At 34.7% G+C, this 19565-nt stretch overlaps 1 protein-coding gene across 1 annotated transcript in view; it reads right to left on the bottom strand.

Moving 5' to 3' along the window:
• LOC107681408 (neural cell adhesion molecule L1-like protein) overlaps nucleotides 1-19565 on the bottom strand; it is a 54364-nt gene that overhangs the window by 33017 nt on the left and 1782 nt on the right. Inside the window, exons 2-12 of the mRNA XM_016477706.1 lie at nucleotides 10564-10747; nucleotides 10264-10372; nucleotides 9545-9735; nucleotides 9139-9261; nucleotides 7303-7473; nucleotides 4947-4973; nucleotides 4444-4543; nucleotides 4155-4336; nucleotides 3437-3571; nucleotides 2352-2492; nucleotides 1735-1846 (exon numbers count right to left, since the gene is read on the bottom strand). Of these exons, the coding sequence (XP_016333192.1) occupies nucleotides 1735-1846; nucleotides 2352-2492; nucleotides 3437-3571; nucleotides 4155-4336; nucleotides 4444-4543; nucleotides 4947-4973; nucleotides 7303-7473; nucleotides 9139-9261; nucleotides 9545-9735; nucleotides 10264-10372; nucleotides 10564-10645 (1373 nt within the window). The 5' untranslated portion in view covers nucleotides 10646-10747. The remainder of the gene's footprint in view (nucleotides 1-1734; nucleotides 1847-2351; nucleotides 2493-3436; nucleotides 3572-4154; nucleotides 4337-4443; nucleotides 4544-4946; nucleotides 4974-7302; nucleotides 7474-9138; nucleotides 9262-9544; nucleotides 9736-10263; nucleotides 10373-10563; nucleotides 10748-19565) is intronic.

Genomic DNA, 19565 nt, shown 5'->3' with positions numbered 1-19565 from the left:
CCCCCCCCCCTTTTTTTTACTATGACTTTCAAAATTGACCAAAGGTTTTTGAAAGGAAACTTTTCAAAGAAGAAAAGAGTATAAATACGAGTGCAAAAGGAGGATCCACTAGAGAGAACAGACATTTCAAAAGGCCTATATATCTTGCAGTGTCTTTTCTCAATGTTTTGTCCCTTTTCCTTCACTTAATTCACTTGACCTTAGTGGGTCTCTGTACTGTTGTTATCAGACACTCTGTGCCCAACAACTATCATTCACCCATAATCTGAAGACCAGCTACAGTAAAACCATGCTAAAAACCCTGTCAGAATCATTTAGTATACTTCTAATAAAATATTGATTAAAATGTAATTTAAGAAATATATTTTAAGGATATTTAGCTAGATTTACTGGACAATAATACAGACAACACAAATCTTATTTTTGTTTTGTTTTGTTTTGTTTTGTTTTGCAGTGAAGACCAATTTAGGCCAGCATGAATGTCCATTGCTAGTTATTATTATTTATTTTTTTAGCCCTGTAGGCAATTATATAAAAATAATTACAATTATTAAAACAGAATGGATATGAAAAATCAGGGTAATAATTCTGTACATATTATTTGAAATAGAAATATTTTGTACATTCTGTGGTAATCATTATTATTAAGTGACGAAAACATTAGCCCCTCCTATAGATTTTGGTAGATGTTTCTCATGCCTTATCCCACGTTCTTCCAAATGTTCTTACACCCATCCGTCAAACAATGAATCATGGCAAAGTTTATTATTATTATTATTGTTGTTGTTGTTCAAATATTCATATTTTCAAAAATAAATAGTTATTAAAATTCCTTAGAATCATCATAAATCTATGTGAAAACTATAAGTGTGAAAACCTTTGAATTGAATTACATTTATTAAATAATGTATACATTTTTTTTACTTTTAAACATGACCATGGTTTAAATATGGTTAGCTGTGGAACAAGCAAGACTCAGTTTACATTTATGTAATTAGTTTACATATTCATTTGTATTCATGATTTGTCAATGATAAATGTATAAACCTGGTTACTGTGCATTTAAAACACAGTTTATTGCATTTATGTATAACTGGCAAATATGCATCACAACATGTTTATTAGCTTAAGTTAAGTAATCCAAATCAATGGAAATTTTATATGAAATTAAAATACATAAATCTTAAATATAGGCCTAAGTTTTATTTTTTTGGATGGATAGGTTCCATAAATTAACACATAATTAGCACTCATACACCGTGTCCTAACCAGGCGTGATGTGACAAGACTCCTGTGACAAGAAACTGAACGTGAAAATGGTGCGTGACGCAACAAAACCCAAGCACAAAACAGCCAATTAGAGGTGTTATCTCTGTTTCACATGCACAACACACTGGGCAAAGACCGTAAAACTACATTCAGTATCTTGTATTTTCATGACTATTTTCGGACAGCATGCTTTTAATGGATAACCTTTAATTTACCTTATAATCTCTGATTTCTTTTACAATCAGTCTCTCCTTGTCCAAGTTTAATGTTTAATATACGTGAATCAGAGATTTCAGTGTGTACAAATAAAGCAACCAAGCGACTGACAAAATGTAGTGTCGCTCGTTACTTGTAGCGGAGACCAAAACTCTGATTAACAGAAAAGAGACACCTCACTTGTGGCTTATAATGTTGCGTCTGGTTATGACACGGTGTTAAAATCACAACACTTGTTACCAAACTCACCAGTTAATGGTGGCAGGTGGTGAACTAAAGACTCTGCAGTCCATAATCACACTCTTGTCTAACATGGTCGCGTACTCCAGATAATTCGGCGTCAGAATCAAAGGGGGATGATCTGAGAGAAAGCCAGACCATTAGTCAAAACATTCGTGCACACAGACAAACATCAAACATCCAGCGCGGCATATGGCTCACTTTCTGCACTGTAGTTTGAAACCGAGGCACACTCCCGAAATCACAATTAAACTGTAAAAAAAGCTATTAGCATATAAAAGAGCTCTCTTCTTCTGCCAGCTACAAACAGGAAACAGTGACCGAAGTAGGTCATAGACACACACTCATGCTCATGTTTCATGTTTTTCTTCTACGTCAATTACGAACCAACAGCTGCTGAAACCCTTAAGCCATTACATGTCAGCAAGAGCATCATATCATAATCAAAGGCAAGAAAACTTCAATGAGGACCACAAGCCTCTCTTCTGGCGCTATGTGATTAATCGATACATGTAAATTAGGTGGGTTGCGCATCAGTAGCACTAACCTACAGTATTATTGCGCTCTAAAAATCACAATATGATATTCATCTTCTTCCAATTTACACAGGTAAGTGAAGTACTCACTCATGACAAGCACGTTAGTGTTGACAAGCAGGGTCCCGTGCTTGTTGGAGGCCTCACACTGGTACACGGCAGTGTCTTTCTGCTCTGCTCTGAGGATGATTATTCTGTCATCAAGCATTTTGTAATTGGTAGAAGGAAAATCTGGGGAGAAAACAAAGTTGAATTGGCACCCAAATTGTTTTGGAGAGACTGGGGTTAGTTGTCACATGGGCTTATACAGTACACTACAGTTCAAAAGTTTTTGAATGGTCTTTTTTGCTCAGGCTGCATTTATTTGATCAGAAATACAGTAATATTGTGAAACATTTTTGCAATTTAAAATTATACTGTTTTATTAAAAAAATAACTGTTTTCTATTTGAATATATTTTAAAATGTAATTTATTCCTGTGATGCAACGTTGAATTTTCAGCATCATTACTCCAGTCTTCAGTGTCACGTGATCCTTCAGAAATCATTCTAATATGCTGATCGGCTGCTCAAGAAACATTTCTTAATATTATCAGTGAAAAAAGTTGAAATATAAATCTTTTGTACCAATGCAAATGTTTTACTGTCACTTTTGATCAATTTAACGCATCCTTGCTGAATTAATTTTAAATGGTAGTATCTTAATAAAATCTTACTGTTCACGTGAAACCACAGAAATGTAAGATTTGTTGAGGGGCAATAACAGTGGAAATGTTCAACAGCTAAGACTAGAAGTTATCCATCTAGACACAAATTGACTTGTAAAAATAAACCCACTCTGAGAAATTGTGTAAAAAAAATGTTACAGCTAGCCCCGGTGTTGTCTATTTTGTAATATTTCACATTATTATAGCAGCAATAAACTTCTGAGGTACATATTTAGAAGATTCATCATTGACTTTTTTCATCTGCTGCTGATATATCCTTTTACCAGAGCATGTAAATTGTGCATAAATACAGATGTGGCCACATATTCACCGCTGTTTACAAAGTCTAACGGAAAGGAACACCAGACTGTTCTCACAGCCTGTAATTGCACATTTGGCAGTGGCTTTGAGCTCACAAATTCAGTCAAATGGGCATGATAAGGGTGGGAGTGGAAGGGCTTTAACACACCATCAAGAGGCTGGCCATTTCTCTTCCAGGTGATTGTGGGTTGTGGTTTTCCTCTAGCAGAACACTTGATGTGGATGTCAGATCCAATCTCTGCTAACTGACTCTTCACTGGCTCCTCCTGCCAGCTGGGCAGCTCTGAGACACACAACATATGAATTGAATATGGATTAAAGCAACTTCCTAACTAGAGCAATACTGCCCCCCTGTGTTTATAAGTGACACGACTTGAAATTTTGTAAAATATGTGCTTTGTAAAGTACTAACAAATATGCATGCTAGTGAGAATTATAAATACGCTTCATATAAAAATAGTTCAGTTAATAAACTTTAATTAATGCATTAACTATACCGTAATTATCTAACAATGAGCAATATGTTTGTCACAGTATTTATAATCTGTCTTAATGTTAGTTATTAAAAAAAATACAATTGTTTTTTGTTAGCCAATGTTATCGCCGGTCATTAAATACTGACATACAACTTTTGATTTTAATAATCATTAGTAAATTATGAAATTAAGTTTAACTAAGATTAATAAATGCTTTAGAGGTATATTTCATTGTTTCATTGTTAGTAGTATGTGTAAATAATATTAACAAATGGAACCTTGAAGTGTTACCAATTATTCTTGTCAAAGTAATTTACTAACTAGAATGAATGGGAATCGTCAAATACCCAGATAAAATTCAGGCTTAAGACTTTGTAAATGGTTGCATACCCTCCACAACAACATGAAAATGATGCACAGCTTCACCAAGATCATTCTTGGCTTTGCACATGTATTTCCCTTCATCCTGATCTGTGAGGTTTGGTATAGTCAGAAGCTTTCCATAGTTCTTGATTTGTGTACGATTTGGTAAGTTGTCCCACATCTTGATCCATTCTACCACCGGTGTAGGCCTGAGAAAAGACCAAAATAAACCGCTGTCACTCTCTCTGTCAGTGGAAATGCTTTGCCGCCGTGTAACATTTGTAAACCCAACATGGCCATAGAGAAGTGAACTCACAGTCCTTCTGCGATACACTCCAGCTCCAGCTCTTCTCCTTTTTTTAGGTATGTCATTGAATGACTGGAGGGCACCAAAATGCTCGGCTTCCTCTTCTGAACTGAATGGGGACAAATGAGGGTAAATGGCCTCAACATGGATTAAAAAAAAAGAAACACACTTTCATGTCTGAACAAGAATGGACCAAAGTCTGAATAAAAATTCAAGATATATATACTCAGAGAACAGGCCATTATAGCACACAATTTTGTAAAGTGACAGTAAGAAGTTATTTTGTCACATTTGAATGATTCTTATATAAACACAGCTCAGTCTGAAGAAAATCTCACAGTCTGAACTCCACAAATAGCTGACAAACTAGCAAGTGCTAAATCCCAACAAAGCTTTATCTTAAACTTTAAGAAAAGCCCTTAGATAATAATCATTGTAACAAAAGCCACAAAAAAAAAATCTAGGTTTTTGGGTATTTTACAAGATATGTTAATCTTTGCCATGTGACTCACCACTCGTGATGTCATCATCCCCCTGGCCTGAATATAAAAAAAGAAAGAAAACTGTTTGAATTTTCAGCACATTTAAATAGTAATAAATATCATATATACAGTACGTACATAGCATATACACACACACACACACACACACACACACACACACACACACACACACACACTCTCTAAGAACTGCTGGGTTCAGCCTGTTGGGTGATTTTATTGGGTTGTTTATAAATATATATATATACATATGCACACACTCTCTCGTCATCTCTCAGCTACGAGTGAACCGTGCTTCACAGCCCTTCACCGGCTCAGATTGCGGTGACACACCGGCACGAGAATTAGCACTATTTCGGTGAAAAGTGATTACAGAGAACAGTTGAATACACTTAAATTAAAATGCTACTTTTAAATGTTTCAATTTTATTTCTAAAATGCTTGTTAAATGAGTTTAAATGTATGTTATATTGTAAACTATGCTGTATTCACCCAAATAAGTTCAATTTGTCTTGTATTTTGTCCATGGGTGTTCTTGCTTAATACGAAATGTTTATCTTTTGATTATTGCTGTTGCCTCTAGTAATTCTGTGCGTGATTTTTTTTTTTTAATTTCTAGCCCATTTTAAGCCAGCAATATAATGATTTTTAAACAATAGTTGACTTAAATAAACAACCCAGCATTTTGGGTAAAAACATTTAATGTGTTCTGTCCAATATTTACCCAGCGCTGGGTTGACAAATAACCCAAGTTGGGTTGTTTTTAACCCAGCATTTTTTAAAGTGTATATACTGTATATGAAGAGTTCAGATGCAAAATGAACCGTTTGAAATTTTCTTTTAAAATGAGCATTTTTATCAGGCTCCTATGTGTAGGTTCAGTAATTTCACATTAATGGCAATGAATAGGTTCTTTTCATTGCTATTAAAGTCAAATATCTGAACATAAACATAGGAGCCTGAGAAAAATGCTCATTTTAGACGAAAATTTCAGACGGCACTAAGAGGCTTTTGCATCTGAACATGTATATACATATATACAGGTAACTGTATTAAGGATACCAATCGTCCAACAACTACTTTGATTACTTAGGTTTAGAATTTTCTGTACTTCTCAGTGAAGTAGGACAATCAACTGAGAAAAAGACTTTATCCATCAGGAATTGGTTGGATTGTAAAAAGTGGTTTCTATGTCGGCTGGAGGAGCAGGGCTGGAAAATAAGAGGGCTGACAACAGATTTTGATGAAAGATTAGAAAGAAAGAATTTTATTAATTTATTTAATTTTATTTTTTTAAATAACATGAAATGATTAATCATAATAAGACCAGGAATGTTCAAGAAAGTAAACAGAGTTCATTTTAATGTCATGTTGACTTTAAAGAGGATTACGTTAGAGACATTTACTGTTAAATTATTAGCATGCTAAAATACAGCATGCTGACAATACACTAAAACCAGGTTGCATCTATAAATTACATCCACTTAAATGAATCGCCACTGCAGCCGTTTGAGCATTGCTTTTAGAAAGTAATCTAATACGTTCAACAATATATTCACAAAATAAAAAAATAAAAAAATTGTTAAACTATGTATACTTTGTTTAGCCATTTTTGTGCATCTCACAGTTTTTTGTTTTTTTTTCAGTATCATAAGAGCTGCATTTTCATGACATTGTGTCGAGCTAAAAATACTTTTAAAAACAATCTTGTCATATTCTGCTGTGCTTTTGTCCAGCTGTTCATGAAAGCAAGAATGTGTCCTGTGTCACACAAAACCAGCATAACAGGTCTTCATTGCTATGGTGATTAGTAGGTTAGTTGTGAAAATATGTATATACACACACTACAGACTACAATTCATTTTGCACTGTTCGGGGTCAGTAAGATTGTTTTAAGAAATGAATACTTTTATTCAGAAAGGATGCAATAAATTGATCAAAAGTGATAGTAAATAAATGTTTTAATGTTGTATGAATGCTGCTCTTTTAAATCCTGAAATATCTTTCCACAGAAATATTAAGCAGCACAACTGTTTTCAGTCTTGATAATAATAAATGTTTCTTAAGCATCAAATCAGCACATTAGAATGATTTCCGAAGGATCGTGTGACACTGAAGACTGGAGTAATGATGCTGAACATTCAGCTTTGCATCACAGGAATAAATGACTTGTTTAAATATATTTCAATAGAAAACAGTTATTTTAAATGATTTTAATATTTCATAATATTACAGTTTTTGCCTTGGTAAGCATAAGAGACTTCTTTCAAAAACACTGAAAGATATTACTGACCCCAAACCTTTGAAGGTTAGTGGAAGTTTCATTTGCTTTAAATGCTGTCATGTTTATGAGATTCTTGCCACATACTTGGCTTGACCCTCAGGGCCATGCGGGGTTTCTGAACGATTGTGCGTATTCTGGAAAAGGAGGCAAAACAGCAGTAGTCATCGTGGCTATCTGTCACCAGTGTATTAGAGAAGTACAGATTCCCATTGAGGCCCATGGACACCCTCTCATTCTGCTCAATGTGTAGAAGATCTGAGAACAATACAGAGAGGAGGGTTAGATTAACATGAGCAACAGGACATCAGAGAGGGCAACCATCCAAACCGCCCAGAAACAGCCCCATCTGACACACTGCAAAGAAGATATCAGGCATCATGGGTAGAGCTTTGAATGCTCAGGGATTCTTGTTCCTCTCAAGTAGTGTAGGTGGCTCAACGTGATTAAGCCGCCTCTTCAGCTCAAGAAGTGAAGACATGTGCAATAATAACGCTCATTGCTTTTTTAATCAACTGTCTTGCTTTCCAGGATAAATATCTAAAACAAGGTGCATTTACTTGAAAAGAATATTTACATACAGTAAGTATTTCCTTCACAGAAAGTTAATGAAATTTAGAGAGGTTCATGCTTATAAGGAAAAAATATATTTCCATTTGGGGGTTAAAAATTTTATTCAAACTGATAATTCAAGTTTATTTTTCTTACCCTCACTAAACCTTACTAAAGATTACTCTGAAATCTAATATTTATTTTCTTCTCAAGTAAATGTATCTTGTTTTAAGGAAGTTTATATTTATTTATTTATTTTGGAAAACAACAAAAAGTAAGAGCAATTTTTTTCTTTACTTTTTTTTCTTTGTCTATGTTTAATAATTCATATCAAATTAAAATAATATAATCCCCCCCAAAAAATTAATTACAAAATTTTGCATTCTGTCACCCTCAACCTTCCTTCCTTGAATTTCCTTCTTCTGCTGAACACAAAAGACATTTATAAGACTGTTGGAAATCAAACAGTTGCCGGTCCCAACTGACTTCCATAGTATTTTTTTTCTATACTATTGAAGTGAATGGCTACCAAAAACTGGTTTGGTTACCAGCATTCTTCAAAATATCGCATCTCAACTCAAAACTCATTCAGGTTTGGAACAACATGAGGGTGAGTAAATGATGATAGAATTTTCATTTTTGGGTGAACTATGCCTTTAATAATAATAAATTCAAAAAACGTTTAGAAACCAAAATTCTCACTTTTATTATTGGGCCTATATGCGTATTATGGCATTTTAAATACATTTTAATGTTTGGTTTTAATGGCATTTTGTTTACTTTTAAAGTTTTGTTCTGTTTCCAGGTGTGAGCGTTTGAGATTGACTGATTTATTGTTTTACTGGCTTGACAGAAAGAATCAAATTCTTCAGATGTCACATATTCCCAGCGTTCTTTACAAATTGCAACATGTAACATTTATCATCAAAAGCCTGTTATTAGTGGAGGCGGTAGAACTCCAGTCTGGCGCCAGAAAAGATAGTTATATACAGTTGGTTGAAATATATGCACGCATCTGTGTATCCGTTTAGCCAAAAACATGGAATGACTGACATATCACAAACAATAACGTTTGCTGTAACAGCTGAGGAAGTCAGAAGCAGTGTTATTTTTGTATCATTAGTATACATTATTATATTTTCTGTAAATATTTTGAATTAGATTTTATTTTTATATTTTATATTTATAGTTTTGTTCATTTTGTTGTATGCTTCAGTAACTTTTTTATGGTTTTAATTTTAGTTTTGGTTAACAATAATAACCCAGATCTGAAGGAGTGATATTCAAACTACAAAAAAAATTCACAGCATTTAAATGATCTGCTTGGCAAACGTTATGTGCAGTAAACTGATTTAAAGTGTCTTGAACTACCATTGGTCATCCAGTACAGCTGCCAAGGTGGCGTTCCTTGTGGCGGGTTACACACCAAGACCACCGAATCGCCTTCTGTGACCACCACTGGCTCTGTCTTCTCCTTGGGAAACTTGGGTACCACTGTGAGCAAGCAGAAAAACAATGCAAAGAAACTCCTTTAAATTCATAGCAGTCACTGTCTTATTAAAGCATAAGACAGATAGACTATGAACTGTCAGTAGATTAAAAACCAGTTGAGCAGCATCATGTTGGATGTGCTTAAGGGGTTGCATGCAATATGCAAATTTCTTGGACCAGATCTGAGGAAATTCTCAACACAAGAATTTCTCGAATTCTGCTATATTCATTTCATTATCAGCAGCTGAGATAACGTATCACAGGGGATATATGAACTGTGACTTACCAGGCACAATAAATTCTAATTCCTCTGATATTGCAGTTCCGAGCTTGTTTGAGGCATAACATCTGTACTTTCCCTGGTATTTCACTTTCTCTTTAGTGTTGGGTATCACAAAGGTCCCACTACTTTCTTCTTTAATGAGCCGAGGGTCTTTATGCGGGTCAAAATCCATCCCATCTTTCGTCCAGCGGTACCTGTTCAATTAAAAACACACAACAGGCACTTATTAGGCATGCACATAAAAAAAAACTTCATGGAACCATCGATGCCCATAAAAAAACTCTTTTTAACTATTTTCAAGAGTGTATAGTTGGTGTATATTTTATTTGTCTTCTACTTTTCTTCTAATTATTATGAATTTAAGTTTACTGTGTTTCAGTAAGTTTACTCTTTCTCCTCATAATTAAAGACTTACTGACACTTATCAAATAAAAAAAGAAGAAGAAACATAAATATGTAATAAAAAGTTGGAATCTAAAACTAAAACATAATTTAATGCATTTTATTTATAGATAAATTCCTGTGATCTGCAATGTCTGTTTTACTCTGTGGGGGATGAAAAATTAATATTTACAGTGACAGGAAAAAACCTTATTTTCATTTTGAATTTTCACACATTGCACAAAGAAATGGCTAAGCTTCCTTCAGCCCATTAAAGGCAATTTCATTTGGATATCTCTTCAGTTTTTCTGACATCCTTAAGTGCCGGACATCTCACTCACGTAGGTCTTGGGTTGCCTTTGGCTTCACACTTGAACAGTAAGTTCTCATCATATGGCAAGGCAATGAGAGAGCCTGAGGTCTGAGTGGTGATGGTCGGCAGCTGCTCCACTACAGGAAAAACATATCACAGGATAAAAGAGCTGTTGAGATGGCCATCTGTGCTAAAAAGGATGCTTGTTTCTGGAAGAGTTTACTGGATAATAACATGTAATACTGTTGAATAATGATCATAGCCTCAAGTTGAAGTTGCATTGATAAGAACCAACACCTGAGAGCAATTTAACTGTCCTGGCACTTACCGTGAGGAGGGAAATAAAGACCAAAGGCAGTGGAGAAGAAGGCCGACAGGAGCCCGACAATAAGGCTCCTGAGCCCCCTCATCCCAGCCAGCAGATAAGGACAAAGGTGAAGGAAATGCAGAAAACACCCCACAAAGTTGTTCTTTTAGCAAGAGCTCTTCACTGACTCCTCCAAGGAAAAGATCTAAAGAGACAAAGAAAGAGTACAAGAGTAAGAACAGAGAACAAATTGTAATAAATCCATTTACAGCAAAACTGAGAGGGGATTTGAAGTGCTGTTTGCTTTGAACAGGTAGTCTTAGGTGTTTTACAACATTTTGGATTTATAGCAGGTGAGATGCTTTTAAAACACGTTTACCTCAAGCAAAAGCAAGATTATATTGATGCAAATCATCAACGCAGTCTGCAACAAAATATAGGAACTGGGTCAATGATGTGACACTATTTTCCCCCTAACTATTAAATACATTAAACTGAGTACACCTTTTCTGTGATGAATGTTTTCAATTTCTGCATCAAAACTGATTTTGATATATTTTGGGGGTACATAAAGCCAATTTATTTTTGCAAATTTTTTTTTTTTTTTTTTTACAAAACTGCTTCACTGTTAATCACTGTTATTTATCAATATTTAAATGCATTTGTCTGCAAAATCAAGTCATGTGGTGCAAAAAAAGATGCACAAACCTACAGAAAAATACAAGCAGGAAATGATATCAAAAGGACCCATTCAGACCCTCATTACTCATTAGCGTCAATAAGTTCCTAAAATATCAGAAAATCTGACCTTTTTAGGACAGGATGAGGTTGGTTCCGGTTATAAAATGTCATGTGGTGCAGACAGTCACTTGCTCCATTTCTAAATGAATCAGCCTATTGAACAAATCGGCTAAATGAATGACTAAGTGACTCACTCATGACTGACTGACTCACTCAAGACAGTTACTTGCTGCTAGCTACTGTCCGTTTTCTTTTCATATTTAAAGCATAATTTCATTTTTTAGCATTTCACATATACATATTGAAAATTTTATTTTTAAAACATTATTCTCATAGCATGTTATGCAATTAGTTGCAGTTTAAATGCATTCATGCATTACACAGTCTGTGCAAGTGTACCTAAAAAATAATTCAGATGCAACCTCTATGCCACTTTGACAGTGCAAAAATCAATTAAGCTGATACTAATTTAATTTGATTGGTAACAGCTCTATAATGCTTTATTACTAAAATTTAATTTACTGATTGTTTATTTGACATAAAAAAATGATAATAAGGTTAGAAAAATACCTTTATAAAGGTAAAAATGCCCATGAAAATCCAGGTTGCAAATATCAGACTTTAAAGTTATTTTACTGGTGTTAACCAGCAATTACGCAGCATATAAAGAATATGAAAAGCTTTGGGTGTCAGCTGTCCATGACATGCCTAAACCAGCCAAGGTATGAGCTCAAAAACATACTCAACAAAATACTGCCTAATTATCATCATTAACAAACTCCCAGAAAATAGTGAGATATAATTTATTTATAGTCACATGTAATCAAGGTGTATGGAAAATATGGTAGAAAGTTTCATATGTGCAGCTTCAAAAAAAAAAAGAAACACTTTTAGCATGTGCAAAATCAAGACACAATGGCCGCAAGGCTAAAATGAAAGCCATCAGCTGAGAAAAGAATTTGACATTGTTTATTTCGATGAACTTGTGTGCGTTGTTTGCTCTCACGCCTCTGTGAAGACTGATGAACCGTGAGTGCACTCGTGCTGCAGGCTCATTCCACACATAATCGTTTACACTCACAAGCTGCAAAGAGCCTCCTCCACAAATTACCAGCATCAACCTCAGATTAACTTTCCTCATCCTGGAGTGGCCAGAGGTCACAGATTGTCTCACTCTCACCCCTGGCTCATAATTTGGAGGCTGGGTGTATAATTCTTCCCCTGTCTCACGAAGAGCAATCAAAACACCTGGATGGACTCGAGGAATCAGCACACTAATTGCACTGACAACAGTGATGCCCTGAGATGCAGAGATTCTGCAGAAGAGGAAAATGTGTCTTCAGAATAATAGTGGTTCTGTTGAAAAATTTCAGATGGCCAAGTGAAACTATATAAAACTGTGATGTTTGATATCGAGATAAATGAGAATGATAGTCATCTATCTGGTGCTTTTATTATTTTTAATAGATTTTAATACATTTTAGGCAGCTATATTGAGCTATATGACCTGAAATCACATATATTTTTAGAAAAAGACTGGCTTAATGATTTTTGTTGAAGGTTTTTCAGTAACTTTCATAAATTATATTATTTGGGATATAAAGACCATGTTGGAGGGGTGGAATGCTGTCTGAAAGGACCCACTATAGTCAAAATGCCTCTAAAATTATTTCAGAATAATAAAACATATACAGTAATTAATAAAATTGGGATGTACAGTAGAGGATGAACATGCAGAACATGGAGACTCATTTGCAAAATTATTCAAATAGCTCCAAGATGTGTATTGTACATGATTTTTCATAAAATCCTTAAGGTTATGAAATGGCAGACAGGATTATATTAGTGCACTATTTCCTCATATAGTTATTTTGAACAAGTACACTACCATGCAAAATTCTGGGGTTGGAAAGATTTATATTTTTGAGAGAAGTCCCTTATGCTAATCAAGGCTACATTAATTTGATCGAAAATCAAGCGTAGCGTTAGTTCTGGCAGGTCACGTTAGTCAAGCTCGCATCAGCTGACCTTCAGCTGATCCCCATCTACCTATGGGAATACGACACCTATCTAAGCATTCATATATAAGGTCCCTCAGTATTATCAGCAGTTTTCGCATTGCTCAATAGCTAATTACACTCCTCCATCCCCAACTCCTCCTCTGTCAGTCAGGATTCAGCCTTCTGATTCTCCTTTGAATCAGACTAATTCTAAAATGTGTACATAACATTATTGAACTTTAACAATATCTGCAATACATTTATGTTGGTTCTGGTCTGTTTACCCTGGGGGTTATCGCTGCTTTCCCTGCTCTCATCCATGCTAGACTGCATGAATGCGCAGGGAGTTCTTGCCCAGAACAGAACCATACCGCCAAACCAAACTGTATGCTAATTGTCAATCATCTTTGACGATAGTGGTCCTGACAGAAATACGGTAAAACAGCGATACAACGAACAATTATAATTTAAAATATTTTTTTTATATTATTTGAATATATTTTAAATGCAATTTATACCATGATGGCAAAGCTGAATTTTCTGCATGATTACTCCAGTTTTCAGTGTCACATGATCATTCAGAAATCAATCTAATATTATGCTGCTCAAGAAATATTTCTTATTATTATCAAGGTCGAAAACAGTTGTGCTGCTTACTATTTTGGTGGAAACCATGATATTTATGGATGAACAAAACGTTCAAATGAACAATAGTGTTGAATGGTAGTGTATATACTTTAGTGTTGCTGAAAATATAGGCCTATGTATTACTATAATTAAAAGTAGTTGCATCTGCAGCAGGTGCCTTTATGTTTACATAATTTAATCAAAACAAACTTATTTTACAGTTTCTTATATGATATAGCAATCTTCCAAAATAAAAAAAATAAAAAATCATCATTTTATATAATATACTCCATATATGTTGTAGCTAGTCAATTTAATCTGTATCTTAAAGATTGCAGATCCTCGCAAGTGCCTGATGCTTATAACAACATAGAGTAAACTTCTGACACCATTCACAAACACAAAACCACTGAGATCTTTAATTCTGGCAAACAAATGTCACATTTATCAACTGCAACAGCATAACTGAACCAAATACATCCACTTCAAATCATACTGTAATTATTTACAGATCTATTTCAAATTAACAAATTAAAAACAGCATGCGCAGCAAGTTAATCAAACAATGACCCTGAGGAAGACAAACTCACTGGAGCACATGACTGCATATTTCATCCATTAATCCTAGAGGATGAATATAGAAAGATACCACAGACTAACATCAGAGAAAACTGCTGAGGCTTACAGGTACACCTTTCTCATTTGCTTCACTGTCACCACACACTTTAACCATTACACAAACAGCCAACTAAACAGTACAAGGAAACTCTGCTTACTTACAAGTACACACTCACACACATGCAGTCAAGACAGTAATTCCCAGAGGTGGCAGTGATAGTATTAAACAGCATTCAGACTGAGCATCCAAACTCTCAGCATGCTCTTCAAATTCCTAGAGAGAGAGAGAGAGAGAGAGAGAGAGAGAGAGAGAGAAAGTCCGGAAACATGCCCCGGCACTCCAGCAAAGCACTAAAGGGGATCCAGTGAGGAGACATATGTCGGCAAAGCCTCTCACCAGGATAGGAGGCTCGCTAAACCTTTGACAAAGATACAAATAAATCCTGATCCGCCGAGCTATTCACAAACCATTAAAGAATAGTCTGGAAAGTGCTGGAATTCCTGCCTACACAACTCAGCGCATCAGAACAACCTTGACATGAAAACACAGCAGCCTGGAGAGACTTTGCCACTGAGCCATTTGACTGAAAAACAAACCTTGAAATCATTTTATCCTCCTATAATCATTTGTAAACAGAAAAGTGTGGTTTGATGAGCAGTCAAGTAGGAAACTGCTTTGATTAGTGATAGTAGCATGCAGTGTGTCAACAGTGAAAATCCTCTTAGTATAATGAAGACTATTGTCTTAATTCCTAATGCTGTCTTATAGGGTCGGCGGATGCACACCGATTGCATTGTGCCAAGACACAACACACAATTGCTTGTTGATAAAACACAGCTTGTGTTGAAATCACAATCATACAAGGCAATTTTTATGTTTATGCTCAATTTGATAATTAGCGAGTGGAGTATAATGATTTTTTTAGTGCTTTGTGTCATTTTGTGGTCTGCTCGACCTGCCTATTGTACTTAATGCTTTCTACCACCATATGGCATGTAGAAAGTACAAACAAAGCCTTAATAACAGAGTGAAGGACACACTGACTTTACAGTATGTCTCGGTACAGCTGAACATACATAAAGCAACAACACATGATTCCAGACTGAGACATATTCACACAAAGCAAGCAAAGTATAGACAGTGGACACAAAGTTCTATACTTTTTGCATAATGTGTACACCGCAATGTAAACGTTATAAAGAAATGCACTTTACAACTAGCAATGCTGACATAAGCTGTTTGAGTAACAAGGAGGGGAAACGGTTGTCTGGTATTGCTTTTATACAACAGCTCAATAAACAAAAAGTTAATATAGCGTAGCCTAACATATGTTTTAGATACAAAATTGCCAGTTACTTTGTTTTTGCATCACCAGTGAATGTTGTTCAAAACGGAGCAACAGTGGAAATGTTGCATTGCGTAGTGGTGTTTAATTCTAAAAGATTCAGTGTTCTTTAACAAATCAGTCGAGTAAATGATTCAAATGATTCAATCATTGAATTTAATACTTTTAATACATTTTAAAATACTTATTTAATAAAGACACATTAATTTGATCAAAAGTGACAGTAATTAAGGAGCACAACTGTTTTCCACATTGATAATAATATGAAACTTTTCTTGAGCAGCAAATCATAGTATGAGAATGATTTCTGAATGATCATGTGACACTGAAGACTGGAGTAATGATGATAGATAGATGATAGATGATAGAGGATAGATGGATAGATGGATAGATGGATAGATGGATCGATCATAGTGCTAATGGAGAATTCAAGTTTAACCTCATTTTGATTTATAGATGTTGCCGCTCCAACATGACATCATTTAATAATGAGCAGATGCTCAAGATCATCAAATAAAGATTTGTCAACTTCAACATGTCCAGCATGCCAGTGTCACTGCAAACAAAACACAGCCTGCTGTGACAGCTGCCTTTTGACCTTTGTCTGGAGAAAACATACTCATTAAAGGGGTCATATGATGCAATTTCAAGTTTTCCTACTGCTGTTACAAGCTGTTCGTGCATAGATAAGATCCCTAAAGTTGCAAAGACTAAAGTCTCAAACCCAAAGAGATATTCTTTATAAAAGTTAAGACTTGTCCACGCCCTCCTAAAACGCCTCATTTAAACACACCCCCACATGTCTACGTCACGATGTGGGAAGATTTGCATAACACCGCCCAAATGTTCACGCAAAGAAAGAAGGCGTAACTTTGATCCTCGCTGTAGTATTGTTGCCAACGCCGCCATGTTGTGAAGACGCTGTGTGTTTCGTTGTGAAAGTGAAACTACTTTGTTTGGCCTTCCAAAAGAGGACACGGCTAGAAATCAGTGGTTAAGTTGTATTTACAACACTGTTCCAGATCAGTTCAACCCAAATATTCAGATGTGTGCAAAGCATTTTACGGAGGACGAGGACAGTTTCCTGGGAGAGTAGCCTACAATACCGGTGTTCCGGTGAATTCAGTTCCCCTATTTCCCCTTCGGTGCGCATGCTGACCCTATACAGTCATTGATGCTGACAAATAATGCTGACTCACAGCCTGTAAGTACGTTTTCATACTTAAAGGATTTGCCATTGACGATTCAAGCGCGGGTTTTGAGCAGTGTAGAGTAGCACTTGTTGTTTGTCGTTTCTCCGATCACAAATGCAGACATGGTTTTATGTTTACGCGGCTCGATGCAACGCAACGCGGCCCAATCAAAATGCACTGGATAGCTGGCCAATCAGAGCACACCTCGCTTTTCAGACTGATGGTCTTTGTAAAAATCAACGCGTTTCAGAAAGGCAGGGCATAGAGGAGAAACAATAATGTACAGTATGTGGAAGATAATGTGTTTTTTGAAACTTAAACCGCATAAACACATTTCATTACACCAAATACACAAAATAATGTTATTTTTTAGCAACATCATATGACCATTTTAATTCATCATGATTCACGTTACCACAAACATAACTTTTTATCATTACAACGGAGGTTTTACAACATCATTAAAATATTTAGACAACACTAACAAATCTTTAAAAATGCCAGAGAGGAAGTAAAGACAATGCAAGCGGCCTAGAAAGACAACTAATGAGCCATGACACAGTAACATTCATTCACGCTAGATGCCACAACATAAAAGCACCTGTAATTAGAAGCATGTATGTCGGCCCACAGATGACCTGTACGCAAGTCTTACAACCACAGTGTTAGAGTTACATTCGGACACCTGTCACATATGAAACCAATTTTGTGAGATTCGTCATGTTGTGGTTTTTTGTGTTGGCTGGTTTTGCATGTGAAAACTTTGAGGCTTTTGAACAAGTTACAACTCATACACACATTCCACTCTCTTTTCCATTTCCTTTCTTTCTGTTTCTCACTAATATACAGTATATGAACAAGCTACAATTAAAAATGTACACTACTGTTCAAAAACCGGGGGCAGTTTTTTTAAAGTTTGCTCACCAAGGCTGCATTTATTTGATCAAAAACACAGTAAAAACTGTAAAAATGTGAAATATTGTTACAATTTAAAATAACTGTTTTGTATTTGAATATATTTTAAAAATGTAATTTATTCCTGTGCTGCAAAGCTGAATTTTCAGCATCATTACTCCAGTCTTCAGTGACACACGATCCTTCAGAAATCATTCTAATATGCTGATTGGCTGCTCAAGAAACATGAACAAAAAGTTCAAAAGAACAGATTTTATTTGAACTAGAAATCTTTTGTAACATAAATGTCTTTACAATATTTTTATCTTCATAAATTGTCATTTTGATCAATTGAATGCATCCTTGCTTAATAAATGTATTAATTTATTTATTTTAAATCGTACTGACCCCAAACTTTTGAACAGTAGTACTGTTTGTGAATGTCATTACAATGCAGTGACATACATATACATATATATATATACACATATACATATATATATATATATATATATATATATATACACACACACACACACAAGCATACTTTTCAATACCAATACCAAAAAAGTCTGTTATAAGATTTAAATTAGATACAGATTTTTGCTGATTCCGATTTTCTTTCTAAGAACTATAATTGACAGCAGATACAAACAAAAATCTACTTTTCTTCAACGCAAAGTTTTATTTTCATAAAAAATAAAAAAAGTAAAAAGTCAGTAATAAAATAAGAATACAAAAAAATTTGCAAAAAACAGCACAAATAAATGCAATAGAATAAAGAGAGCTATGAATTTTTCAGGTTAAGTAAGTTTTTATTCAGGTAAGAAATACTACAGAAATTAAAGTAATCAAATGTAGAGAAAATGATTTTCTTTGTCTTTTGTTCTTTGATTAACATCACAGACAGCAGTAGGAATATTGGACTGCAGTCCCTTTAAGAGTTTATCCACCTGGTCATTTCATGCGTTTTCGCTGATCGGATATCTATCTGATTTGTTAAAACGTTTCCATTTGGCTGCTAAAGAAGCTATGATGGGGAACCATATTTTTATATACACTATCGTTCACTAAAGTTTGGGGTCGAAGATTTTTTTGTTTTTGAAAGAAGTCTCCTATAAGGCTGCATTTATTTGATAAAAAATACAGTAAAATGGTACAGTAATATTGCAAAATATCATTCCAATTTAAAATAACTGTTTTATATTTTAATTTATAGTAGTCTAAAATGTGATTTACTGTATCTCTGTGATGGCAAAGCTGAATTACTCCAGTCTTCAGTGACACACGATCCTTCAGAAATCATTCTAATATGCTGATTGGCTGCTCAAGAAACATGAACAAAAAGTTCAAAAGAACAGATTTTATTTGAACTAGAAATCTTTTGTAACATAAATGTCTTTACAATATTTTTATCTTCATAAATTGTCATTTTGATCAATTGAATGCATCCTTGCTTAATAAATGTATTAATTTATTTATTTTAAATCGTACTGACCCCAAACTTTTGAACAGTAGTACTGTTTGTGAATGTCATTACAATGCAGTGACATACATATACATATATATATATACACATATACATATACATATATATATATATA

The sequence above is a fragment of the Sinocyclocheilus anshuiensis genome, unplaced genomic scaffold (assembly GCF_001515605.1).
Source record: "Sinocyclocheilus anshuiensis isolate Anshui unplaced genomic scaffold, SAMN03320099.WGS_v1.1 scaffold881, whole genome shotgun sequence".
Classification (NCBI taxonomy): Eukaryota; Metazoa; Chordata; class Actinopteri; order Cypriniformes; family Cyprinidae; genus Sinocyclocheilus; species Sinocyclocheilus anshuiensis.
Note: the sequence above shows the minus strand (reverse complement) of the source record. Positions and strands in the feature narration are given on the sequence as shown.